We start from the raw sequence: 27,871 nt of genomic DNA, 5'->3' as shown, positions 1-27,871 counted from the left end.
ACTGTGTTTAGCTCTCCAGGTGAAGTGAGAACCTCTTATATTTTAGTCTTTGCATATGAATCCTTCATTCTTGTGATCTCACTGCCATATACGACTAGATATAATTGAACAGAAGAGCATGGGTAAGGAAATGTTAGACTGAATTGTGATGAAGTATTAGCCAGCTGTTAGCTGTTTTGTTCTGTTAGTGTCCTGTTTCGGGCCCTTTGGTGAGCAGTGTTTGCCTACACGTGTGGACTCCTCAGTGGTTAACCTTCAGGTCACGAACTGAATACTAACAATTTAGATTGCGTGCTGCTGCTAGCTGGGAGAGGATGTAAATTGGCCATTTTTAAACTTCAGAGCATGAGTCAGAGTAGCCCCCAGGGTCTGTTCCGGGACAGGCAGCCCCCTGCTGAGTTTCTGCTTCTCTGTGTGCTTAGTGGGCAGGGTCCCTGAGTCTGCTTCCAGCAAGTTCATGGTGACGCTGATAACCAGGCTCAGGGACTGCGACTTGAGAACTGCTGAGTTAGAGCAAACATTCCCTCTGAGGGAGCACCTGCAGGCCACCTAGGCTGCGGTACGATATAATTGGATTTGTTTTAAATAGGCCACCTTAAGCAGTCAGATCTCCCAACCTCTTTGAGCATTTTACAGGCCAAGAAAGCCACTGCTCATTATTCCTTCTCTAGAATTAAAGGGGGGGTGCGAGTTCGATGACAGAGACGTCCAAGTACTTTCAAGTTAATTATCATAGCTTTAGCTGCATGCTTCTGACATCTTGATAATTAAACACATCTAGACTCGCTGGTGTTTGCCAACGTTTTTACGAAATAATTAAAAGTACATCCTTCGTTGAGGTTTGTCATTCCCTGAGACACCCTTGGCGAGTGGGTTGAGGAATGACCAGCAGGTGGCGCTTGAAGTCAGATAACGTCCCCCAATAGGGGCGCAGGAACCCACAAGCCAAGGTGCCAGCTTTAAATCCTCAAAGTAAGGCCTTCTTAACCACTTGTCATAAAACACCCTGAGACACACATCTTGGAAAATAGAAATGTCAAGCTCAGCATCTTTGCCACATTTCAAGCCAGGTAATTACCTTCTCTCCCAAAGGGAATCTATTTTATGTATTTGTGTGCTTTCTAGGTTACAAGTTTCCCAAAGGCAATGATCTCGCTGCCTCCCCCTCACTCCACACAATGCCAAAGTGAAATGCACATTTTACAATAACAACTTAATTATTCTATATCCCTCTGAGCTACGTGATGGCCTGTTATATAATTGCCGGTAATACAGAAACCTATATAAACCTCATATAAACCCTCGCAATAAATGGAAGCTTTTATTTGACCTAGAAATAAACCACGAATTTACTTCATCTTTCCAAAAGGAGAAAAAAAAGAAAAGCAAACCATTTCCCTGCTAGCCCAAATTGTAAGTCATTTCACATCAACAACAGCACTGCCTTTTACCTGGTCATTTTTATTAAGCTTTCAGAATCGAGGTTTTTTTTTTTTTTTTTAATGACACACAACAAATACTTTGATATAATCTAAGATAATAAAATAGTTGAACAACTTTGACTTCTTTTTTTAAGATTTACATTTGTATAGAAACAATCTGTGGGGCGCCTCACCTCAAATGAAGGTGTCTAAAAACAGTGATTCATCAACACTGCTATAAATATTTGTCTGGTTGAAAGATGTATATTTCATTCCCAACTGAAATGTACCTCTATGCAGTTTCCCTTGGCTCCAGAGCTGTAGGCCACGGGAAGATGACCAAGGAAAAAAAGAAAGAAAAAAAAAAAGCGACTATTTCTTCTCTCTTTCCTTTCCTAGTGTGAAGGACGGTGACTAGAACAGGGTAGTTACCAAAGCCAGGAAGAAATTAATTCCACAACTCTAGTCCATGAACACCAAGGTCACATCTAATCTTTACCCAAGACTGCCTATCTGGGAAATGTTATCATGATGGCACAGTGGCATGCTGGTTCTCAAAGATTTCCTCCACTAACCTTGTCAGTTACTATAGCTAGCCTGTGACCATAAATTCTCTCCTAGGGCTGGTCCTTTTCATCACTGAAGCCTCGGCCTCTGCATTATGTCATGTGATTGCTATGTCTTTAGTGCCCAGGAAGAGTCCATAGTCTCCTAAGAAATGCCTCACCCACCCTCAGGTTCCCAAAGTGCCTAAGCCCGAAGACCGCGGAGCCAGCGTCTCCACTGAACACCTCCCCACAGGTGCCTGGGACTCTGGCCTAGATGATCCCATTGATCTTGGTCCACTCGTAGATGTCTTGTTCACACACTATGTCGGAGTTGATGAGAAGGTATCTGTCACCTACACAGAAATGCTTCTGGCAGGCAGCGCACTTGAAACACTCCAGGTGATACACTTTGTCTTTCACGCGCATCGTCATCTCATAGGCACGGATCCGCTTGTCACAGGAAGCACAGAGGCCATCTTGTCCAAAAAGCCTGGCATGAAAAGAAAAGGACACTAAGAGACAGGGGCAGAGGGGCGGGGGTTGGCAATGACAGATTGATGTGAACCCACCTATCAGGATTCCAGGCAACGCTGCATCTAGTCAGATACAGTGGTAGGAAGATGGCAAGGTCCAAGCAGGACTGAGATACACAGTAATATACTATCTAAACATAAACATATGTAAGCAAGACAGCAGGACCCGATAATAGCCCATGAATCCTTCCCTGAAAACAAAATGACTCCGTGACATTTTGTTGCTGTTATTCCTCTTTCCCTAAATTTCCCCTGCTTTTATCCATGCCTCTAGGCTGTGTAGACCTGCCATGGAAGCTTCCATGCAGCTGAAATGGCCTGTGAGGAGTTAGGCATGCAATATGTCTCCCTCCTAGAGGAACTTTGACTGTAGAAGAGGAGCTGGGCCAGCCCTCGGAGGGGTAAGTCACCAGGAATGCACTAAAATGGGTATCACTACGAGGCACCCGGTTCTACCACATTCATTCATTCACAGCCATGAATTTCACCCACTGGGGAGTGTGCCTGGAGTCACCCCCCCCACCCCTCGAGCTGTAAACTCCATGTCCACATGACCATTCACCGGAGCCCCAGCTGCCAGGAGACAGAGTATCCCGGGAGACAGATAGTGCCACTAATCATGCCTCAGAGACCCAGAGGACAAACAGGATCTCTCCATGATGCACAGAGCTCTTCATTCATGCTCCTCTTGCCCACTTAGCATGACTCTGGAGAGACAACTTTTCTCACAGCTAAATCAAGTTTCTCCCTAGCCTCGGTGCATCAGCCACTTAATCAAGCAACACTTAGTGTTGAGGTGTGAGAAGCAACTTAGGAGTCAGGGCGACGGTTTGAAATGAGCTGGTCAGGGACTGGCAGCATCAGCACCATCCAGGAACCTGTTAGAAACAGAAATTCTCAACTGTCCCTATACCTGACAGGGACACATAAGAGAAGGCGCAGCAGACTGTGCGCTGATCGTCTAATGATGGCTAAACTTTGAAAATGAACCTGCCTGTAAGAATAACATTAGGACAAGGACCAGAAGATGATTTGGCCCTCCTGTCATCTACCTTGCTTAGATGTTAGTGCAACACCTAGGGCACGTCAGAGCGTCAGAGGTCAGTGACTGAGCTGACACTGGCTATGTGTCCCAGGTGTGCTCTCAACTGCTGCTGCAGGGTCCCTTTTTTTGTAACCTAGCATGTCAGCATGTAGCTTCCGCATAAAATCTTTATTTCCAGCTAGTCCTTGGTCTCATTAGAAGTCCATACCAACTTATGAGATGAGAGAATCGACTGGTGTGCATCCAAAGAGGATGGAGGAGAGGTAAAGACAGCCACCAAGGCCTGCGACATTTGGCCAGAATGGACGGCCTGTAAGCGAGGACTGTGAGCAGAGAGCAAGCCCACTGCAGCAGGGTCAGAGGTCATCCGATTCTGGGTCCCGCTTTCTGTGCCGGAAGCAGACTCACCAATGGGGGAGAACAGTTTAACTTGCCAGAGCAGATGGTGGAGCTGTAGGTAACTGCCATGTTGGAGGTCACAGAGCAGAAAGAGCGTGCTGGCGTCCTCACCGTTCAGTAAGTTAAGGTTTGGGACTGAGCAGAGACACACGACTGAGAAAACTGTGCAGCAAATGAGTCTAACTGCCTGAGGTCTGAGACCTTAAGAAAGTGGGAGCTTATTAAAGGGAAATCAGGGGGCAAATTACCACACCAGGCAGCTAATGGGAGGACAAAGACTAATGTTTGGGAGGTAAGTTCAGGTGCCAGAACCAACTCTAAGTAGGTAACTGACCTGAGCAAATGACATCCTCTCCTGGCTTCTGTGCCTTACACTGTAAGCCCAAGGCTGGAGGCAGAGGTTTTGGCCACGCCCTCTAATAACTCGGGTCCTCGGAAATGCTAACAGTAATGAAAACGAGCCAGGACTTGGCAGTTACTGTGTGCATTAACCTCTGGCTCACAGAATCCTCCTCTCAGCTGGATATCCCAGAAACAGACCACAGGGAGGATTTATGTTCAAGTGGTTTATGATGTCCTCGGGGTAAGTGAGAAAGAGGGGAGGGGTCAAGTAGCAATCTCACATGCACAGCCTTGGAGGGAGCTTTGGCCCTATGTTCGGAGACTCCTGATGTATAAGTCGGGTCTCCAAGTGGCCTTGGCTCCCCTCTAAGCTGCAGGGATTGGGGACTCCCCTGAAGCATAGGTTTTTAGCACCAGGGTCTGGTGAGATGGCATAGTTTTGGTTATAACAGGTGCTGGCTAGGCGTAGGTACCAGCTGTTGAAATAGAACCATAGGCTAGAGGGGATTGCCCTACATAAAAGTTCATGAAAACCGGATCTGAGGGGATCCAGGCTGGGTACCCAACACAGTGTAACAGCAGCAGGTTTGAGTTATAGAAGAGAGAGGGAGATGGGGGTGGAGGTGGGTGCTGGTGTGGGTCTTGCATATTTGAGGGTGAATGTCTCAAAAAGACCAGAAGAGAGCTGGCTGTTCAAGATCCTCATGGAGAGAGGCTGCTCTGGGGAGAAGGACTGAACCTGTCTGGAGGACCCTGAGTCACTCTGAACCCATCCTGTTAAAATAGCTCTGGATATGCCAAAGAACCGAGGCAAAGAAGTCCATGGCTGAAGGAAATAAAAATCCCTCCTCGGTCAAGAGGTGTCAGCGCCTTAAGCTTTCTGCTGCCCATTTTAATAACAATAATATAAATATTAAAGGGTGGCTGGGAACGCCGCACTAATGCAGAGTTAATTAACATGTTGCCTGGGAATGTAGCAGGGAAAAGAATTATTTCGTGTCACCAAGACACAAGTTAATTAACACTGGGCTCTCCCAGACTATTTTTTTTCTTCTCCTTTTTGAAAATGGAAAAGATTAACAGGCCCAGGCAGCGCTGCCTTTCTTCCTGAATGTTCTATAAAGCCGGGGAGATAGGGAGGAATCGGCTCTTTGACCTTACTGTATCTGACTTCGTTTAATAAGATTCAAATGATTCAACAGGGAGGGAAGCAGGAGCCCAGTGGGAATCATTTACCCAGCTGCTTTCTGATGGATTTGGCAGACCTGGGGTGAGTAAAACCAGGTCTGCATTTATCTCCATTCTATTTTCTTAGGACTTAAAAAAAGAAAGAAAGAAATTCAACAAAATTACAGTCAGACCTACTTACTCTCTCCTCCCATTTGCCCCAAAACCACCACATCTGCAATGATTTCAATCAAAGACTGCAGGCATGTAAAAGCTGCTTTGGTCTTTGCGTGGACGGATAAGCTTCCTCTGACTTCGGAACGACCCGCGGTTTTGTTTTTATTTCCCATGTGCAGTGCCCTGAGAGCACACATAGGAGGAAGAGCCTTCCTAGCAGCCAAGGGTACTGGAGTCGAAAAGAGCTTCTTGCCACCGGCTAGATGGTCCTAATGAATGGGGGCTGCGTGCTCAGTGGACCCTCTGCCACAGGAGGATGGTGAAGAACTGAGCTGAACAGCTGACCGGATCTAGCAGTGCGGGGCAGAGTTACCTCTGGTGAAGCTAATACAGAAGCTAGAGGTGCTCGAACATGCCAGGCAGAGACACTCACCGGGTGCCAGGACACTCTCATTCAGAAATGCTTCTGTCTCACGTGGTCTGGTACACTTCCTATCTCACCCTTCCACGCTACCATCCCCTTGTCCATTATAGCGGAAAATAATTTGTGATGCCCCCACGACACCTGTCAGTTATAAAGTCAGCCACCACCTACTTCTTAAGTCATGTACCAAGTCAAGTACTTCATTCTAACCTTACAGTTACTATACCCATTTTACAGGCAGGAAATCGAGGTTTTGTCTAAGGCCAGTACTAGGAAGCAATGAAGTAGTGAGTAAGTGCCTCAAACCTCCCGACTCCAGTGTCTTCACCTTTGTAACTGCTGAATGCTAGCCTCCTGCTAGGAAACTCAGTGCTCAGGGCTCAAGAACAGAATGCTATTTTAAAAGTTCTCATCAACAATATTGGAGTCATGCAAAGGAATGTCTACATATATGCATACGTTCATTGAGTATCAAATGAGAACCCACTCCCAAACTTATAAGCGAATTCCCTCTCTTCCCTTAGTTCCCCTGATATTTCCCTACGTATACTTCTCCAAACCCTATCCTGCCCCCACGGAATTTTGTCCTTATTCTGAATTCCGTGTTTATTCTTCTCTTACCTTTAAAAACCTCAGTGATTTACCATGCAGGGATGTGTCTCTGCAAACATGGCCACAGCAAAGGAAGAGCTCACGGCTTCTCTGAAGAGGCAGTGGAGGTTCAGCCTCCACAGCCTAGCCTCCTTAGGCAGACACCTCAGAGCCAAAGCGGGAGCCAGAGACTATGTGTCCAAACCCAGATGTGCCCAGAAGTGTGAGGGATTTACCTGAGATAGTCTCGCCTGCACAGCTTCCGTCCCAGCTTGTAGTAGAGGCGCCGGCCCACCTCTCCCAGCCGACACCCACAGAGGTCACAGCTGAGGCAATCCTCGTGCCAGTACTGGTCGATGGCTTTCAGGAAGTAGCGGTCCCCTATGTTCTGCTGGCAGCCACCACATGTCAGCAGGGATGGGGGGATCTGCAGCACCTCATCCACGGGTTCCCTGGGGAGGGGGCCAAGCATTAGGAAAAGCTCACCAAAGGGAGACAAGCACAAGGTCTCAGGAATTGCTCCATGCTCAGGGTTCTGTGGGGAACCTCACTACATTTCCTTCCAGGAAATAAGGATAAAAGACTCCCTAACTCAGACTGCACAGACACAGGCAACCTTGGATAAAATGGGAATGGGATAGAGAGATCTTAGCATCTGAAAAATTGAAGACAGAATACCAGGAGGTGTCCAAGGCCCTGCAGATAGTGTTGGTCCCTTGCCTCGTCGGCACCTCTGATCCTGTCTGCTTCTTCCACCTTCCCTTCCTGCTCTGCTCCGTCTTCCCAGCCCTCCCTCCCTTTCTTCTTTGGAACTGCCAAATCCTAAGAATATACTTTGGGACCAAAGGAGCTGCTCATAGTCAAAGCATCTGATGACCCAGTGTGCTAAAACCTACAGATAATCTGTTGGATTCACCCTACTGAAGCCCTTCCCATTGCACAGAATCAAAGGAAGAGAAAGAAGAAGAAAGCCACCGAGATTACATCAGGTTGCTGTCTCTTTCCAAAACCGAAAGTTCCATCCATATCTAATTATTCCAACTGAAGTTTTTTGCATTCTTTCTTACATTCTGCATGAATCTTTGGCTAGAGATGAGCTTCATAGGTAGAGGGATGGCCTAACCTATCAGAGGCCCAACGGTCACCTCTCCAGTGCCATGGAAAGTGGGGACATAATCCCAGCGCATCCTGAGGCGGAACCTGGAGGAGCAGGATTTCATCAGCATCATCCAGAGGCTCAGGGCTACACTAGACACCGTCTCGAAGAATACTAGATCCGAACGAATCTTTGGGAGGAAATCTAGGTTACGGTGTGATTCTTAACAGATAGCAGACATAGTTGTTTTTTCTTTCTTCATACTTTTTCAGGGTAGCAAAAGTAGTGTGAATAAAATTAAATTAGTAAAGAGAGTGGAAGAGGGGACCACACGATGGACCTAAAGGAGTGGAAAGCGATTAAACTGATACCAAAGTCACTCTGTTCTCACAGTGATTCTGAGGGATGTGTTCTTGGATTTAAGAAGTTGTATGCTGGGAATCACAAGCTGCTTATGAGGTTAGAGTGCTTGTCGCCAAGCCTGATGATCTGATGTGGTCCTCAGGACACACACGGTGGAAAGAAAGCGCCAGCAGGTTGTTCTATATATAACCATACATATAGATATACACACAAGCAAGCGAGAGCAAGTGCATGTGCTCACACACACACACACACACACACACACACACACACACGAACAGTAAAAACTATTTTAAAGATACACATACATAGGGCCCTCTGCTTGCTCTGCCTTCCTAGAACCTGAATACTTTTGTTTTACATGTAAGAAGAAATAACTTTTCTGAGGGAAAATGGCACGGGAGAAAGGATTGTGATAGCAAATAGGAGACAGAGACACTTAATGCTTGTTGACTTGTAATAATTAATGTGCTCCTGGAACATTATTCAAATAAAACCTACTTTTAAAAAAAATCTAGTGGTTTTTTTTTTTCAAATTAAAATTAGCTTTCATTCCTTTGATGGAATGTCCGATGGCGTTTCCTCTTGGGTACCCTGGGCGACACGTCTGTGCCTCTGATCTTTATTTGGCACATTTCCCAAGTGACCTTGTGGCCCAATTGGCCTGTGCCCATGAGGCTCAGCAGCATTACAGTTGGGGACAGTGAGACTCGGGGAATGGCTGTGCACAGGGCACTCCAGCATCTTCAGGTGACCCATCCGTTGTAAATATGTAGCTAAATACTAATGCCAAATCCACCATTATAGCACAAAATATAAGATTACCTTCTTTAAGAACCAGGAAGTTCGAAGCTCAGTTTCTTTGAGAAAAACAATGATCAAGTCAAGTGTTAGGTGTCGTTTGTTGTTTCGGTGTTGACGATCAAACCCGGGTCCCTCGTCACTTTAGGTAAGTGATCTTCACTGTGATTCCTTTCTCCATTCTTTTTGTTTGCATTGTTCTTAAGGATTTAATTTTATTTTTAATTGTATGTATGTGTGTGGGTACATATACACAAGGGCAGGTGCCCCAGAAGGCCATAGGCATCAGATACCCTGGCAATGGAGTCACAGAGGGTTGTGAGCCACCCAATATGGGTGCTAAGCATCCAACTTGGGTCTCCTATAAGAGTAGGAGATGCTCTTAGCCCCTGAACTGCCGGTTCTCTCTCCACCAAGTGGGTTCTAGGGATCAAACTCAGGTCATCAGACACAGGGCAAGCACCATTAGCAGCTGAGGCAGCTCACACGTCCTTTCTGTCCCTTTAAATTTTAAGACAAGATCTCACTAGGCCCAGGCTGGTCTGGAACAGTTCTTCTGCCTCAGCCTCTCATGTATATAGAGTTACGGGTGACGTGGGCTAAGACCTTAAATAGTTTAAATAATACACTAGAAGTTGCCGGGTTGCCGGGCAGTGGAGGCACACATCTTTAAATCCCAGCATTCTTGAGGCAGAGGCAGGCAGATCTCTGAGTCTGAGGCCAGCCTGGGTTACAGAGTGAGTTCCAGGACAGCCAGGGCAAGAAAGAGAATCCCTGTTGGTGTGTGTATGGGGGGGGGCACTAGAGTCTTTTTTTTTCTATAGGGTATACATAAGGGCTTCCAGCCTCATATTCTCATATCTGAAAGTTAACCAAGATCCTTGGCCTGTTCAAGTGCACCAGTTCAGAATCAAATCTCTTCCCTTTGCATAGCTCAAGGTTTTACATTGGGCTTTCAGAATCACCCACAGGTCTTCCATCATGTTTGATGCCTAGATGGCTGATGTTATTACCAGCCAACTTTGAAAAGGAAGAATTTGCACTTAGCTAGAACAAAGCCCTCCAGAATTAAGATGATCCGAAGGGATCACCAACTGCATGGTGAAGGAAATCTCTGTGCATGAGTTCTGGCTTCCTGTGCACATGATACCTTTGCACAAGCCTAGGCAAGGGCTGACCTGCATCTGGAGATGCGATGGTGAAGATCCAAGCTGGCTTCGAGCAAGCACTCGGTGAGGCCGCTGGCAAGAGAGTGAGATACAGGAGAACGAGACATGCCGGTCTGAGGACAGATATGGACAGGACCAGACTCTGACTCAGTTTACCTTTCTATAATTAATGACATGCCATTCTCTCTGGTGAACAATTCAAGCCAAAGACTGAATGAGATTTACCTTAAGTTAATATTTGATATCCTTCTACCAGCCTGTCCTAAATAGGACACCTGAGTGTCCCTTTAGCTTTGATTTCTGGTAAAATTTCTCAAAAATTTCCCAGACAGAGGGGAAATGTTCCACAGACATTTCCCACAGGGCTTGCCCATCTTCAGTTACAGCCTTCCTTTTCTGGGCACATTCTGTAGGACGGATGAACTACTAGAGGACCTCATGAACTGGGTGCTCACTATTACAGCTGTGAGATACCTTTCAGGTTTCTAGTCTGGGGCAAAAAAGACACAAACTTTAGTCAGAGTGAACTTCCTTTACAGAACCCAATCCTCAGGCTGGAGAGAAGGCTTGGCAGTTAAGGATGTTTTCTGTTCTCCCAAAGGACCCAGGAGTCTCCACAAGCAAAACAGGTGAGTGCTAGTATCTGTGACTCCTGTTCTAGGAGACTCATCACCTCTAGCCTCCAGAGCACCTGCGCTCAGGTGCACACACACATCCATGCAGTTAGTATTTTTTTTTAAGGTACCAAACTCTGTAGACTCAATGTCTAATATAGGATTCATAGTGAAATTGTGCTGATAGGAAAGCAGTAAACACCAGTTCGCCAGACCCACTCCCTTACTGTGTAATCTTATGTCTCGTCCAATCTCTGAAAACTCGGGGCTCAGATGTAATTTTAAATGTATTTTTAAAAGGGAACAAGCTACAGACACCGACTCTTTTTTTTAAAGGGTTGTTGTTTTTCCTGAGATTTTAAGGAAGCTGGTCTTTATGTCAACAAACCTAGCTCCTTTCTGAGCTGTGTGTCTTAACCTTCAAGACTGAAGAGTGATGTTTATATTCTCGTTGGATCGTGGGACTTCCTGTATTTTATGAGAACACGCTGGGTTTTTATGCTGCTGACTGAGGGTAAAGCCCAGGTAAATAAACACCACACAAGACTGAAATTGAAGGGGGGGAGGCGAGTAGGAAAACTTCAGCAGGAAAGCACAATTCTTTTAAAGCAGGAAAAGAAAAGGAGGAAAAAACCCCACCAAAACAAATGCGTCTTAAAAGCCCAAATGGACAAGTCATTAACCAGCTCCTTTGGTCTTGTGTTAACAAATCCCTTCAAAGGATTAGATGAGGACTTCAAAGGAATAAAAACTCAAAACCAGACAGCTAATGATTCTTAAAAGGGCATTTGTGTGGACATGAAAAAAAAAAACCCAACAAAAAACAAAACAAAAAAAACCCCCAACACCTTCATTCTTGGCTCCCCTTGTTAAATCTAGAGAATGGGCTAGGGTACAGGCTGTGGAATGGGGGTGTTCTTTGCAAACCAGCGCAAAGCTCAGAGCATAAGACAGTACATACTCATACAACTCTTGGTTCGCTGACCCCAAGCCCTTCTGAAAGTTTGATGAGATTCTGTTCCCTAGGAAAACACACTGGAACAAAAAAAAAAAAAAAAAAGAACCAACTTTCGAGGTTCACATGCCCACAATAGGAGACTCATGGGAGGGGTGAACATGCACCCGGAGGAACTCCGGATTAGCAATTCTAGAAGTCTCTGGAGGCCAGAACCAGTCCCCAGATGGACAGGCGGACCTCATCGACTATCTGCTCTACTCCGGGCCTGGCAGTAGACTGTCAGAGACACCAGGGACGTTCTGGTTGGGATGCCCCTCTTTCCAAAGCCAAATAGACAAAAAGGAAGGGAATCTGGAGAGGGTGGGACGAAAGGGGAGAAGGCAGAATCTCGTCCTCCACTTTCCCTGCCCTGCACCTGTGCCTCGGAGCTCCGGGTGCCTGCTCCTGGGCAAACTTTCTGGCCCTTGTGAAGGTTTGGGGAGCTTTCTAGATAGCCCGGAGCGGTCCGCGGGGTTGATCCCAGTTTACAGCTTCCTCCAGTTCCGCCCAGCCCCTCTCGGTGTCTCCAGAGTCACCCGCGAGGAAAGAGAACCCCTGCGACACCGAGGGACCAAGGGCATGCTGCGGGCGCGCACCTGAAGTCAGCCCCTCGCGCCTTGCCTGGGACCCGGTGTGGGGTGCGGGGAGAGAAGCGCCACACTTACTCAGACGGGTCCAGGCTCTTCCTTTCGATGGCCGAGGACATTGGGGAGGGGGGAGGCGTGCCGGGCGGCGGGGGCGCTCCCTTTGTGGCGCGTGGCTGGCTAGCTGCCTGGACTCGGACCCCCTCGGGTGCTCGGGCGCCGCCGCTCCTGCGCCTCCTCTTGCTCGGTCGCTCGGCCGGCGAGCTCGCCCCTCCACGCTCAAGGACAGTCACCGCGCTCCCTTCAAACGCCAAAGAGAGAGAGCGAATCACCCAGCTGCCCCGCGCGCGGCGGCCGAGGCAGGGGGCCGGGGAGCAGCCCGGCCTCCCTCCGGCGGCTGCGACAGCTGCCGCTGCTCAAGACTTAACCTTCCATCCCGGTCCCGCTGCCGTCACCACAGCCGCCGCCGCCGCCGCCCGGTCCCGATCGCGCGCAGTCGCCGGCTCCGCCCGGCCGCCCCGAACCCCTCGCACCTTCGCTGGGGTCGGGGCGCCGAGGGCAGAGAGGGGGCGGCGGCCTGGGGGCGGGGAGCGGACCGCGCGGCTCTCCCGGGGCTCCCTCCTCTCTCGCGAAGGTCTATTTTCGCTCAGCTTCCCTCTGTCTCTGGTTTCATTTCCTTTTTCCTGATCACGATTCAAATACAATAGAAGGAAATCACATTTAAAGAGACAGCTGCCCGCCCCCTCCCCCTTTTTTTCTTCCTTTAAAAAAAAAAAAACGGGGCTCCTGGGGATTAGGAATCCAAACAGCAGCGGCGGCAGCAGCAGCAGCGGCGACGGCGGCAGCCCCGACTTGGCTTCTTAAAGGGACCCGTGGCAGAGACCGAGAGTCTTCCCTGAGCACCACTCCTGGGGCAAGAAGCCCGCTGCCACTAAACCGTCCTTTTCAGAGTTCCCCTTCTGCCCTTTCCCTTTGGTTTCAGGCTGAAAGTAACCACCTGGCGGTTCCAGCAGGAAAGAAATGCAAGCGTTGCTAGTGGCTGGCTAGCGAGCGCTCGTCTCGGGTTCGAGGTCCCAAGACCACGGTCGTGGTGCTCTACGAAGCCTGAGACAGTGCGGCTCTGCTGGCAGCAAGCTCGTAGCTGCGACTGCGCTCCAGAGAGGGGACGCAAGCTGTATGACCAGGGACCTCACGCGCTAGGTGCGCCTGAGCAGAGCTGGGGGCAGCTAATCCCGCAGGGAGGGTGGCTGGGAGGGACCACGTTGTCCGGGTCTCCTCTCCATCTGCTGGCGGCAGAATTCCCTCCCTCAGCATCTTTCAAAGAGCGAACTCCAGCGGTTAGGCTGGCCCTCTCTGCAAAGTATCAGCAATACTTGGACCGGAGGAAGTTCCTTGCCAATAATCAAGAACCTTACAGTTGTTACTTACTATTATTTTGCCCTATATAAAGCAAAGAAAAGGACAGGTTTCTCCTTCAGGCTTGAAGGCAAGTTCTAGAAGGACAAAGAAATGCAGAAGGGAAAGAAGAGGACTCTAGCTAGCTAGTTTTGCAGGGAGAAAAACCTAGGTTCTCCCGGGCCTCGAGTTCCTTGAAACTGAGTTCAGAAATGATCGTTCAAGTCCCGTTAGCTTATGATGAGGACAGTCTTCAGGTTTGTGAAGAGGAAAATTCCGAGTGCCTTCAGAATCCATCGTTAGTAAGAACAGCCTGGATCAAGGACGTAGGCATTTCAGTCCCATTTTAAAGACGGCTTTAATAGCCTGAAGATGATTGTTGAAGTCAGAACAGAAATCCTGGGTTCCTGGTACAGAGCAAAATCCTCACTGATTTCTCCTTAGCACTAACCTGAACCACACCCACAGATTCCTGTCATTTTCTTGCCTCCACGTCCTGAAATTTATACTGAAGGGGAATAATTAAAATCTGTGTCTGTGCGCATACCCTCGGGTTGGTCCAAAACCCACCTCCAGTATATAAAAAGACATTTTCCTATTTAAGTCCTTGTTCTTTAAATTAAGAAAACAAACATCTTTACAATGTCTACACAAGCCTAAATTATATGATAAATACATAACTTGTTATTCTGCTTTCATTTCTATCTGAAGTGAAAATAAACATTGTTTGTGGTAGCACAGGCCAGTAATCCCAGGAAGGGGCAGGAGCATTAGGAACTAATTCAAGGTCATCCTCCCCTACAAAGTTAGTTAAAGGCCAGTCCGGGCTACAGGAGCCAGTGTCTCAAAACCAAAACCAAAAGAAGAAAAGGAAACAGTGAAAACACACGGGTTGTGATTAGCAGTATGTCTATTTAATACTGATGTTCCAATGCTGAGCCACTAGAACCATACTTCCTGGGGTTGATTTAGGCTCTTAGCAGCTCATGTGACCAGGAAAACTACCCTCAAGGTACAGCGTGGAGAAAGTGGCTGAGGATTCTGCCTGTGCTGTGGCCTCCCTTTACCATCATGTGAACTGGGCCCAACAAGGAGAGTTTATCAGCATCCTTGTTAGTAAAATGGGAATAATGGGACTTACTAACTGGTATAAGTTGGTGTAAGGATTGGCTGAACTGTGCATCCAACATGTGGTACATGGATTTGTAATGAAATGAGAATATATATATATATATATATATATATATATATATATATAAAAAAAACCTAGCATGTGACCCATGGATCTGTAATGAAATGGATATATACAGAATATATATATATATATATGTGTGTGTGTGTGTGTGTGTGTGTGTGTATGTGTGTGTGTGTGTGTGTGTGTGTGTGTGTGTGTGTGTGTGTATGTGTATTCGATAGCATTGGGGTTAGTTACTAAAATAAATATCTCCCTGGACTCCAAGAGGTAACTTTGGAATGGCCAAGTCTAGGGCATAAAGATTCCTTTATGCTTTGATCTGAATGTGTTAAAGGGAGGGGAGAAGGGAGAGGGAGAGGGAGAGCTTGCATGACTTTGGGTCAATTTCTTGTCTTTCACAACTCTTTGGGGAGAGCCCTTCTTTCAGAAGGTGCGCCTTTGATATGATGATATCTTAAGATTTCAATTTCACACACCACGGCTGTAAGAAATTACTGCCTACTGGTGGGACTTCGTTCCCTTTCTATGGGCAATTAAGTCGCCCAAATTTAAGTATAACGTTTAGAATCAAGTCTCAAAATGTGCTTTTTATGTCTTTTTATTATGAATGATTTTAAAGCAATCATGGCCTTATGGTGTCTTCCCATAGCATCCAGTAACTGCCATGTTTGGAGTAGCTTCAGCTACTCTGAGGTGATTTGAATGTGTAAAAAAACGAGAGCTAAAGGAATCCTTGCTTGACCCCTACCCAGCAGGACTAATCTGTAATTTCTCCCCCACCCTCACAAATATATTAAATACCCTGAAGTTTAGGCATTCCCAAGTTTTCCTTCTGAAATAAGAATGTCAGAAGTCTGAGTCAGTCTGCATGATAAATGTTCCTCCCTGGAATCCACCAACACCTCCCCCTCCTCTGTTTTTTTTTTTTTCTCCTTAGTACATTTACATTTATTTTCCTGGGAAAAAGTGTCCGATGTGACTATGATTACATGTCTTTGCTAAAGTGAGCTTCTGCTATGAGTGAAGCGTCACGGGGGGGGGGGGGATGCTAACAACGACAATTTACTTTTGTTGCTGTTGTATCCACTGAAGCTGAGTTGTGATGTACGTCTTGGTAGTTGTGACAGTCACAGAAGTAAAGATCTCTTTTCATATGGTTTCAGCTCAGTTGTTGTGGGCATCTGACTTCTAGCCAATCAAGACCTCCAGAGACCCCTGAGACTGGGGTGCTGTGGGAGGAGCTGAGGTGAGAAAGACTCCAGCATTTGCCTACTCATTTGGGAACTTCTCAGGGCCAGTTTGTTCTGTTACTAACTTTAGCCGTAGACAAATCAGGTTTTGTAGGAAAGAGTATCAAATTAATCTTTTCCTCCTCTTTTATCTGAGTCTTAGGAACATGGACATAGGAATTACGTAGACAGAACTCTGGTGTGTGATTTGGGGGAAGTTATTTCACCTCTGAACCTCGATTTCTCTATCTGTCACACTGAGGTTCTTAAAAGAAGTCTGATGGGGGCTGGAGCAGGGCCGATATCACTGGGTTGCTGTTCATCTTATAGGGGTTGTCGGAGGGATAATATGTGCAAAACTGCTTTGCACAATGGCGGTGCCTAGAAAACGCTCAGAAATGATAGCTGTTGCTATTACTCCATCTTTCAGAAGCAATCATCACCACATCAAGAAGCAGCAATCTTCCAGCCAATCAAGACATCCGCTAGAGACGGCTGAGACTGGGGTGCCTCAGGAAGAGCTGAAGTGAGAGAGACTCCAGTATTTGCAAATCTCCAGGCTTAGCGATCCTCATATTTCAGACAGTAACCTAGAACTGTGCCCATCGGGCCTGAGGGAGCTGCAGGCAATACCACTGCTTCCTGCAACACAGCGTGCTCCCACCACATCCAGATTTTATTCACTGACTTTCTGCATCTCAGCCACTTACAGAGTACTCTTTGAGAAGTGAGAGGCCAGTGGCTGGAGATTTGGATCTGTTAGCAAAGTGCTTGCCACAAAAGCATGAGAACCTGGGTTCTTATCCCCGGCACCCTTGCAAAAACTTGGCAGCTTCTATAATCCCAGGGCTGCAGAGACAGGGATCCTAGGTACTTGTAACCAGCCAGAGTAGGCAATGAGTGAGTTGCATGTTCCTGGAGAGACCCTGACTCAAAAGAGGAGGTAAAGAGCAATAAAGAGAATATGCTGACCTCTGTGACCTCTGGCCTTCACAAGATCAAATGTGTAGGCGTGGTGTGTGACAGAGAAGGGGAGGGAGAGAGGGGAGAGGAAGCCAAGACTGCTATAGACTTGGGCCTGTTCTGAAATGTCCATTCAACATATAGCAGAGTATAAATTGTGGCTGTCCCTGCTGGAAGGGGCCTGAGAAATGCAGGGACATTTCATCTCCTCCTTGTTGCAGGTGGAGTTCGAAGGCTTCCCTCCCGGTGAGCCTGCCCATGCTTCACCCACAGTGCCTCTGCCTTCCTTGACCTTTGGCTTGTGGTCTGGCTTCTTCCTTCCTTTGCTTCCACATCTGTACACTGGGACGTTCAGAGCACTGTCTCCTACTGCCTTTATAGGACTCAGCAAAATGAAACAGATAGACGCTTGGAGAGGAAACCAGTGCGTAGTAGTTCCTGTAGAACTTTTGCCCACTGATCATCGTCATCTTCAATAGAATGTATAAAAACCAAGTCTGCCTTCAAGACAGTTTTGAGTGTACACGGATGGTTCAAATGCTTTAACAGACTGAGCAAGTGAGAGTCAGCTGCTTCTTCTTCCACTGTGGCTGACTCTCCCAACTTGAGTACTGGACCCTGAGTTCCTAGGCTGCTTCAAGCTCGAGGTAAAGCAGAGGTGGGTAAAGAGACTCTCAGAGCTGGCATTGTGGTCTGTTTCCGGGAACTCGCTTCTCGGCAGCTGTAGAGGCAGCTCCAGCTAAGTAACACAGTGTAAGGAATCCAGTTCACCACATTAGTAATCCAGATTCCCGGTGTGTGCCTGACATCTACTATACCCATGACCTTGTACCTCTCAGTCTTTGTGCATGGATCACATCAGCTGGCTCCAACTGGGGGCTCTTGCACTGCTCTCTTCTCTGCCTAAAATGTTCTTTCTTTCCTCCCTCTCTGCCTGCCCACGTGTGTGTGTGTGTGCGTGTGCATGTGTGTGTGTGTGTGTGTGTGTGTGTGTGTGTGAGAGAGAGAGAGAGAGAGAGAGAGAGAGAGAGAGAGAGAGAGAGAGGTAGCCTGGCTGCTTAATCTTGGCTCACTAAGTAGCTGATGAGAATCTTGAATTTCTGATCCTCCCCTTTGCCTCCAAAGTGCTTGGATTCCAGTTGTCTCACCACACCCAGCTTCTGAGCTGCTCTTTCTCCCATCATCCTGTAGGGCTCATGAACTTCATTAAGTTCTCTGTTAAAACATTTTATTCTCGGAAGGGGCATTTAAAATGTAACTTTACGGGGAGAGATGGTTCAGTGGTTAAGAACACCTAGTAGTCTTCCCAAGGACACCATTCAGTTCCCCATACCCACATCAGATAGCTCACAATTACCTGTGACCACAGTTCCAGGGGATCCAATACCCTCTGGTCTCCGGGAATACTCACATATACTCATGCAGTCATACATACACACTCACATGCACACTCACACACATACACATAAAGATAAATGAACGGATCTTTAAAAATAAAGTCCAACTTTTCACCCCTCCCAAGCTCCATCACCCTGCTGCATCCTCACTCATTTCTCTGCAGCAGGAACCGCTGTTCTTGCTGTGTTTGGCCAGGGTGCTCTCTCCCCAACCCCCAGCCTCTTTCCTAGGAAGAATGGAAGTTCTACAAAGGAAGAAACTGTTTCTGACTTGTTCTTAACTCTGTCTTTAGCACTGATCATGTGACAGCTCATGGCAAGTTCTTGATAAATTAAATCGAATCAATAAATGATAAATGTGCCAATGGCAGATCTGCGGCTCCCCCTTGGCCCAAGTATGCTCCCACCATCAGTGTTTTCTGAGCAAAAGTAGACAAGGAACTTGAAGTGCAGGTCTCTGCCTCTGTCTGTGTCTGTCTGTCTTTTTCTGCTTCTGTGTGTGTGTGTGTGTGTGTGTGTGTGTGTGTGTGTGTGTGTCTGCGCATACGTTTGTGTTAAACAGGGTTTGCTTTATTAAAAGATATGTTTAAGCATAAGGGTTAAGAGAAAAAGCACTCAGGAAGTAAGACACACCCAGACCATGGGTGTGCACTTCTCAAGAAGGCTCACCCCCTCTTGTCTTTCTTGAGTATAATTTTAGAATGAAGAATTCAGGCATAGATACCATTAATATTTGGGGCCAATAGTTTAAAGGCCGTTTCATATTCATTTATTTCTGAGACAGGGTCTCACTACTGGAACCAGGCTAACCTTGAACTCATGAACTTAAGCAACCCACAAACCTCCGTGTCCCAAGTTTCTAGGACCATAGTTAAGCACTCGAGCCTGTATTTGTATGAGAGTTTTATTTTTGAAAGACAGAAACCTTTTGGCTCCCAGGAACTCTGAGACCCAGGTGGCACCAGCAAACAAGGCACCCTGATGTGTGAGCTGCCACTGTGGGATCCCCACTCTGACAGGGACCTTCGCAGAGAGCCCAGTGAGTCCCAGGCATTGGAGATGCACTGGCTCATGCTCGAGTCCTGGCTCCCTCACAGGTTTTTAGGCAAATTATGTAACAGGGCTGAGCTTCAATTTCATCATGTGCAAAATAGGGACAATACCATCTTCATCATGGGGTTGTAGGGATAAAATGAGATCGTGCCTGCCAAATACTTAGCACGGTGATCATCCCGGAGCAAGAACTCAATGGCAGCAGCTATTACTAGAATTAATTAAGCAGAGAGAATTTTAGAGGAATCAGTCAGAGGGCTCTTTTTGGCTGGAGATAGATGGATAACAAATTCTGCCTCATGAGAGCTTAGCCCACGTGGGGTAGTCTGTAGCCGTGCTGGGGGCACATGCCTGCCTTGAAGGACTCCTGGGATAGAATCACAAGGCCCTGGCCCAGCCTCAGGCTCGGGGAAAGCAACAAGGAGGAAGAAAAAGGACCCAGCCATGGTCGTGGCTCCCTGGTCTGAGAGCCTGTATCCTAGATGTACCTTCCACTGGAAGAAGGGATGGGGGACCTGAGACCAGGGTGCTGATGGGGAAGTGTACAGGGCCCGGCAGGGGAAGGAGATTCTGATGATACCCACTCTGACAGCCTGGCCTCATGTCTCTCGGAGTTACAAACCATAGAGAGAAGCAGAACTAGGCTTGTGTCTGTGGTGGGCCCAGCTATAGGAGACCTCTTACAGAGGGAAGTGCTCTTCAGGAAGCACTAGGCACAGGGTTTCTTCCTGCCAGCTCTCTCTACTTCTCTTGATTACCCTTCATCTCCTCATGGCTAACCTGGCCTATCTGGAATTCTATTTTCTTCACCATCCTGTGCCAGAATTTACAATGGCCGGTGGTCATCTATGCTTCAACCAGTCTTTGGGGCTTCACTTGTCTCATTTTTCTAGAGGAAAGAAGTGAACTGATGGTTAGAGTTGGTGTTTCTGGGTGTGATTCTGTCATTTTTACAAATCAGGATCAAATTCTTCTATACTTTTGTGAAGGTGCTTCAGCCTTGTCCACTCCTCCACCCAACCTTCTATCCCACAAACTGAGACTCTGACCCCTCCCACTCAGCCTGCTACGGTCTCAAACACCCCGTTTGTATGCATGGTCTGTGCACTGTCTACTCTTTTTAAAAAGAAAAGATTTATTTATTTTATGTATATAAGTACACTGTAGCTGTCTTCAGACATACCAGAAGAGGGCATCAGATTCCATTACAGATGGTTGTGAGCCACCATGTGGGTGCTGAGAATTAAACTCAGAACCTCTGGAAGAGCAGTCGGGTGCTCCTAACCACTGAGCCATCTCCCCAGCCCCCACCTATCTTCTCTTTTATCCCTATCTGGAGTATCTGCCTCTGCTTCAAAGCTCTGGGGCTAAAAGAGAATGACTAAGCCTAGAGGTGTTAATACAAATAAACCTAATTTTGAGCCTCTGCTTCTCAACTTACTATCAGGGTAAACAAAAGCAAGTCCCATTGATAAAATATAAGCAGTGGTAAATACAGGGTTAGGAATAGTAACTGGGATACCATGTATGATGGACAGAGCCCAGTGCCAGCATAAAGTAAGTGTTCAGTAAACACCAATGACTCCTGTGGCTAGTATAGAAACTCTCCTAGTTCTATCTGCCTGGCACTGCTCCAGATATGTGTTTATCCTAAAGGTCTCCCTACCTCTGAATCTTCGAGTGATAACCTTCCTGAGTTCCTGCCTTCCTTAGCTCTAAGCCCTGGCACATGCCTTGTTTGTTAGCCTTTGTGATTTTGTGGATGCAGCATCTCGTCCCCTCAAAAGAGGTGTCTTGCCTTAAGTTCTTGGAAAAGAGAGAGAATTATTTTCATTTACTAGCTTCCTGCATAGCGACCTCAGTTTGGAGCTGATCAATAACTTGTTTTAAACTGAAGACTTTATATCATGTCCGTGTTATCAACTGTCCACCTTCGAGATTCATGAGGCTGCAGTAATTGGAGGGTCACTGTGTCGGGAGGAAGTGCTCCTCAGAATCATCATGTTGGGAGCTAAAACGTATGTCTCTTAGAAGAACGAAGGGGGATGCTTCATGAGATTGGAGTTAGCAGTGAAATCTTGGGTACCACGCTAAGGACAAAGGCAACAAAATTAAAACTAGGCAAAGTGGACTACATCAAAACCAAGGGATTTGGGACATCAGAGGGACCGATCAATCGAGTAGAAAGTAGCACAATCCTGGAATAGCATAATGTACAAACGATCTGCCTGCTTGGACCTGAGGAGCCAGAGCATAAAACAGTTCAACAAAACCAAAACAAGCAACCCAATCTAAAAGCGAGCAAAGACTTCGCATCCAGGTGTCTCCAAAGAGGTATCCACGTACCCAGTAAGCACACAAGCATGCTCACTCGTCGTCAGAGACCTGAAAATCCAACCCGAGAGCAGACACCACTCCATAGCTGTTGGAGTTGGCTTCTGTCAGAAAGGAGGTGTGAGAGCAGAAGATAGTGCTTAGCACAAGAGTGCACATGCGCTTAGCCACGGTTGCTCAGGGTAGGCGAGACCCTGCCTTCCATCTCTGGCATCGAAACTGAGAACAAAGATAAAAGTAACGGAAAATATCAAGTGTTGACAAAGTTCTGAAGAAATTGGAATACTTAGACATTGCTGATAGTAATGTGAAGCAGTAGAGCCATTATGAAAACGGTATGGCAGCCTCCTCTGGATCTGTCCCTCCAATCACTGGAAGCAAGGCCGCCAACAGACTGTCTGTGTACTTGTATCCATACAGTAGTCTTCTCGGTAGACATTTGTATGCTCAATTCCATGCAGTAGTTAGTGTTCACGGCAGACAGAGTGGAGGCGCCCAAGTGCTCACTGACAGATGAGCAGAACAGAAGGTAGAACCTTGAACGCACAGTGCCATAGTGTGTCGTCGCAAAGGTGGAGGCAATTCTGACTCACAGCGAAATGTGGATGGATCCTAAAGACATTATGCTAAGTGGAGTAAGCCGATGGGTCACTACGGCCAGAGGCTATGACTTCACTCTTAGGAGGTCCTTAGAGGAGCCAAATTCATAAAGCCAGACAATAGCATGGTACTGGGATGTTGAGTTATTGTTTAATAGATCCATCATTTCACTCGGGGAAGATTAAAAAAGAACAGGCCCTGGAGATAGATGGGGGTGAGGATTGCACGGTAGCGAGAATGTGTCCAGTATCACCGAAGTATGCACTTGGGAGTGTTTAGGCGGTAGATTTTGTGGATATTTACCATAAAATTTTATATGTGTTTTACTACACACACAAAGAAGCCTGGTGGAAGTGAATGGCCAGTCCCTGGCTGCACATCTGTCCCAAGAGCAGAATTTGACTTACGGTGTTAGAGAGCCCACAGCCTTCTCAGGCTCATCCGTGATCCCTTATCACATCCCCCGTTCTACAGTAAAGCCAGACCCATGAGCTGTGAGACACCCTTCAGATATCTCAGTGGTCTCCCCTGGCCTTACAGGCCTCTAGCATCTGTATCAGTTCCCTCAGAGCCTGCCTCGTGGAAGCCTGCTTGGCTCCAAGGCCAGAGAATGGGCGCATTGGTCATTATGCACAACCATTCATTCCATAACCCAACACTCTTCTGTCATTTGCTGGTTCTGAGGACCTAAGAGTGGCGGTTTCATGGCTGTGGATTTTGGGGAGAGGAGGGACTCCTATACATGAATAATTGTTTTTAATTTAATTTTTACTTATTCACTTTATATCCCACTCACTGCCCTGCTCCGCTCCCGTTCTACCCCCTCACTGTCCCCCATCCCAGTCCCTCCTCCTCCCCTTCTCCTCTGGGTGGGTACGCCCACCCCTCCACTCCTCCCAACCCCCCACCCCAGTATCTCCCTCACCCTGGCACTTCACATCTTTGTGAGGCTAGGTGCTTATATGAATAATTTTTAAAGACTGGTCAGGCCACAGCAGGGCTGAAGTGGGCCATCTCCACTCCCCACACTTTCAGGCTCCTGCAGGAGGAGTCTGGAATCAGATCTCACAAAAAAAGAACCATCAAAAAGTATCCCACTTGTTATTTAGGCCCTCCATCAGGAAATATCTTTATCTGGCAACTTTTGCAAAGCAGATTGAACTTTGAAGGAGGCCCCTCCAGGTTTTCCCTGGCTTCACTCTCACTACAGTGAGCAAGCCATTTTCATCTTAATCTTCAGGAGGTGGTGCCTGCAGTGGTGACTCTGTGGGAAACAGGGCCAGCATGAAGCAGCAGCCGTCTTTGGAAATGTGAGGCATCTTTAACCCCCAAACAGCCGCACGGAAAGCAAGAATTAAGTCTGGCTGATTTCTGCACACACTCCCCTTCAACTCAAACATTACTTCCTTAGGGAAGTCCTCTCCATACCATACTGCCTCTCCCTTCCCCCTCCGACCCCAGGACCAATGGGATCAGAGCTTGCCTTTGCGGGATTGAGCTACAAATGCAGATCTCACTTTGTACATTTCCATGTTAGGGTCACTAGGCTGTGCCTGGTGCCCCAGTGCTATTCAGAATTGAATTTAAGAGCATCTGGTGGTATGTGGCACTCAGAAAATACCGTTGAAGGAACAAATTAATTGGCTACTCAAACATGGCTTACCTGCCTCTCCACAGGTCACTGCACATCCAGGTAGAAATGCCCTCTTTCCAGAAAATGTCAGGAACTCAGTTTAAGCAGTCAGGAGAGAAGAGTATGCATTTGTGTGAGTGGTGGTGTTTGTGTGGGTGGTGGTGGCCGGGGAATCCTTATCTTCAGTTGGAGAAATGTTTCCTCGGGTCCTTGATAAAGCAGGGAACAGTGTCCTCAGGGCTTCTGATAGCAGACAAGTGTCCTTGACAGAGAATAGGGGCTGGGTGCGGCAGGTCAGGAGAGGGATTCTAACGGTCTCTTTGCTGTTAAAAGGCTGCTTCCTGCCCAGTTTTCCCCCCCTCCTACCAGCTTGTTAAAGGAGAGGTGCACTCTTCAAGCGCCCAGGCGTCCAGGGGGGATGTTCCGGGCCTGGAGAAGCCAATGCTCTGTCTCTTCTATCCTTTGCATGCGCAGAGATCCTCCAGGAGTTGAAAAGTCAGTTCCGATCTAACAGGAGAAGAAACTGGGACAAAACCCTTCTGAAAATCTTAAGTCTTCCTCAACTTGAGAGTCACAGGATGGTTGTTCACCAGACTCTGGTATTCTGGCTTACAGGTCTTTAAAAAAAATGTGTGTGTTGTCTTAGTTTCTTTTCAGGTTACAGTGTTTAAACGCCATGCTGAAAACAAGTTAAGGGAGAAAGGCTCCTTTAACTCAGAGTTCCAGGTTACAGCCCTTCCCAGTGGTAAAGTCAGGGAAGCAGGGCTTGTAGCGGCTAGCTATATTCCATATCAAGTAAGAAGACAGGAGCAGTGTCCACATACATGGGACTCAGTGCTTATCCATTTATACAGTTCAGGATCCCAGTCAACCAGGCAACGACTCCAGCCGCATGGGATTGATACAATGATACATACCCATTGATGCAATAAAGGCAAGCCTCCACAGGCTTGCCCAGTAGCCCATGGTTCTGTCAAGTTGACAACACTAACATGTTTACAGATGCCCATGTAAGCCAGAGGTTGAAGGTGGGTATCTTCCTCTATCACTCTGCCCACCCCACTGCTCTTAATCTGAGACAAGGAGTCTCAATGAACTGGGCTCGTCAATTGACTAGACTGACTGGCATCCTGTCTCCCCTCTCTGGGATTATAGGCATCTGCTACCACACCTGGTTTACATGACGGATATTGGGTGTCGTTTTAAACGAGTTCTCGCTGACCATCTCCCCAATCCACAAGGAAGTCTTTTGAGAATTTACTTTTCAAGAGGAAGGGATTCATGAAATTAAACCCAACAAAGAGGCCATATTATCTAGGACGTGGCGTTTGACATGGGTTCAGCCATTGCCTTTGAGGACTTCAGGCAAAAGATGGCAGTTACAGAAACATTTACCTATGATTACAAACAATTGCTACATTCTTTTAATTGAGAAGATACTGTGTGCCAAATTATGCTTTCTTTTCTTAATCCCTAATGGTCTTGTGAAATCAGTGGTAGTCTTATTCCAACTGTGTAGACAGGAAAACTGAGAGTAAGAAAATTTTGCTAACAGAGGCCCAGAATTGCAGTTGTGAATGTGGGCGAGGAGTCCCCTGGTAAGAGGGTTTCCTGACATTTGGAAGAGTATAGGGCGTAGAGGAATCACTGAGTGAATGTGTAAGAAGCTCTTGAAATCCCAAGTGAATGTGTATATTGTTGACATAATACAACAATATCAAGTACCTGGAGCGTCAGACCCAATGGAATGGCAAAGCCTGTTCCTGGTGTGATGAAACCATATTTTTGTATATGCTCAGCCCAGGGAGTGGCACTATTAGAAGGTGCAGCCCTGTCAGAGTAGTGTGGCCTTGTTGGGGTAGATGTGTCGCTGTGGTTGTGAGCTTTAAGACCCTCATCCTAGCTGCCTGGAAGCCAGTATTCTTCTAGCAGCCTTCAGATGAAGATGTAGAATTCTCAGCTCTGCCTGCACCATGTCTGCCTGGATGCTGCCATGTTCCCACCTTGATGATAATGGACTGAACCTCTGAACCTGCAAGCCAGCCCCAATTAAATGTTGTTCTTATAAGAATTGCCTTGGTCACGGTGTCTGTTCACAGCAGTAAAACCCTAACTGAGACACCTGGTAAGGCTCAGCGGGGCAGCAATGCCTTCCTCTGGTCTGACTGTGAATGTTGGCAGTGTGTGCAAATACTGTCAGTCGTCTCTTCCTCATAGGAGCTCTATCAGCAGGAGCACAGCCCACCTGGGCCCACCTTCTCTGTACGTGTGTGTCTGTGTGTCTGTCTTTCTTCATTCCCTTGACGCCCCTGCCAGGGTTTCAGATCTGACTGTGAATGTTGGCAGTGTATGCACCAACTATCAACTATGGCTTCCTCTTCCCGAATGACCACAACATGGGACTGCTAACCTGCAGGAACCCGTTGACACCAACTAACCCTTTTCCCTGTGTGGGGCATAAGAGCTGTGAGGTTCCACGGTCTTGTTGCATGGCAGACACATTCCATCAGCAGGAGCACAGCCCGCCTGAGCTTTCCTGTACATGGGTGTGTGATCTTCATTCACTCGACGCCCCTACCAAGTTGTCAGGAGAGAGGGGAAGCCTAGCCTTGGTGCTACAGATAACAGACAGGAATGTATGCCCTGAACAAGGCTGAGGTCAGGGGAGGGACGCAGATTAACTTCAGACGATCTGTTCTGGAGGGAGGCTAAGCTAGGCCTGGAGCCATGGCTCAGAGCTTCAGATCCTTCGCTCTTACAGAGCACCCAGGTTTAGTTTCAAGCACCCACATGGTGGCTCGCAAGTGTCGGTAACTCCAGGTCTGGGGGGACTCAGCATTGCAAACACACATAGTACAAAATGAAAACCAGGAAAGGCAAAAGAAAAGAAGAAGGCTGAGTATCTTGGGCAAGACTTTCTAGTTACAACAGAACTGAAGCAGGAGCAGCCGACGGTTTCTACCCCAGTGAGTGTTAGCAGTTTGGAGTTGCCATCTTGCTGGGAGCAGCTCCGTGCACTCAACTCGATTTCTCTGCAGTTGACTCTCTAACATTCGGCTCAGTGAGCCACAGTTCTTGCTAATACAACTTATATAGAGATGGTAGCAATGTCAGGTAGCCATCTTAGGATGTGAAATCTACCTGTAGGCAGGAGGGCCCCTATAACAGTGCCGTGCTGGGTGGCCAAGGACATCCAAACCTTAGGGAGTTCAAAGTACACGGCGGAAAATTTGCCTTTGATTTCGTAGTGCTCCTATTGGGCTCTGTAGATCTTTGCCTACAAACTTCATCCGTGTACAGAAGGATGTGCTATGCCCTTTGAGGGCAGGTGCTCTTCCCCGGACGGTCATCTGCAGCCACCATATTTGGGGTCTTTGATGCCACTCTCTTTGTCATGCGCGGTGACAGAACTTTCGGCTTCTCTGCCAGTTCCCTTCCATATCACAAGTCCTTAGTGGTTCCCTTCTGACCCACACTGAGATTCAGAGCAATGGGGAGGAGATGGGTTATGGCCCTCTGAGACTTTGGTATTGCGGCAGTGCATTTCACTTTCAAACTGTCAAAGCAATGTTAAGGCACTTGTCAGAGTTAGCTGTGTGTAGTGTGAGTTGGAGCAGTGGAGACCTCAGGGGGAGATAGCTGGGCAGACTGCACAGGTGAACCGGCTTCCTCCGGGACTCCAACCTCTTATGTTTGTTTCAACTTCGGGACTCAATACCATCAGCTGCACTCATCAAGCTGAGGAAGACACAAACACCGGCGTGTACACTGGATAGATACACAACCAGGACTCAGAGTTAG

At 47.3% G+C, this 27,871-nt stretch overlaps 1 protein-coding gene and 1 long non-coding RNA gene across 5 annotated transcripts; one reads left to right on the top strand and one right to left on the bottom strand.

The window, feature by feature from the left end:
• Window positions 1-1,484: 1,484 nt before the first annotated feature.
• On the bottom strand, window positions 1,485-24,218 carry Lmo2 (LIM domain only 2). Of its 4 annotated transcripts, none has more exons than NM_001244779.1 (4): window positions 24,101-24,218; window positions 12,353-12,572; window positions 6,884-7,099; window positions 1,485-2,459 (listed from the first exon to the last, which is right to left on the bottom strand). In NM_001244779.1, exons 2-4 carry the CDS (start codon window positions 12,391-12,393, stop codon window positions 2,240-2,242), a joined length of 477 nt encoding a protein of 158 aa, NP_001231708.1. In that variant the 5' UTR covers window positions 12,394-12,572; window positions 24,101-24,218; the 3' UTR covers window positions 1,485-2,239. The 4 variants fall into 4 exon arrangements, with proteins under 4 accessions (NP_001231708.1, NP_001231709.1, NP_001032435.2 ...); NM_001244780.1 differs by lacking the exon at window positions 24,101-24,218 and adding an exon at window positions 13,269-13,361; NM_001037358.2 differs by lacking the exon at window positions 24,101-24,218 and adding an exon at window positions 12,700-12,927.
• LOC102552075 (uncharacterized) lies at window positions 13,232-17,061 on the top strand. The gene is made up of 3 exons (XR_005502316.2): window positions 13,232-13,471; window positions 16,025-16,107; window positions 16,521-17,061. It is a non-coding gene; the product is annotated as an uncharacterized LOC102552075 (long non-coding RNA).
• Window positions 24,219-27,871: the final 3,653 nt, after the last annotated feature.

This window comes from Rattus norvegicus, chromosome 3 (assembly GCF_036323735.1).
Source record: "Rattus norvegicus strain BN/NHsdMcwi chromosome 3, GRCr8, whole genome shotgun sequence".
Lineage (NCBI taxonomy): Eukaryota > Metazoa > Chordata > Mammalia > Rodentia > Muridae > Rattus > Rattus norvegicus.
Note: the sequence above shows the minus strand (reverse complement) of the source record. Positions and strands in the feature narration are given on the sequence as shown.

What these genes read in the sequence shown, in the direction of transcription:
- Lmo2 (NM_001037358.2), bottom strand. An exon ending in AAGAGCCTGGACCCGTCTGA is followed by an intron (nt 7,100 to 12,352) that starts GTAAGTGTGGCG and finishes CCCCCTCCCCAG; the next exon opens with GGAACCCGTGGATGAGGTGC. An exon ending in TGCAGGCGAGACTATCTCAG is followed by an intron (nt 2,460 to 6,883) that starts GTAAATCCCTCA and finishes TTTTCATGCCAG; the next exon opens with GCTTTTTGGACAAGATGGCC.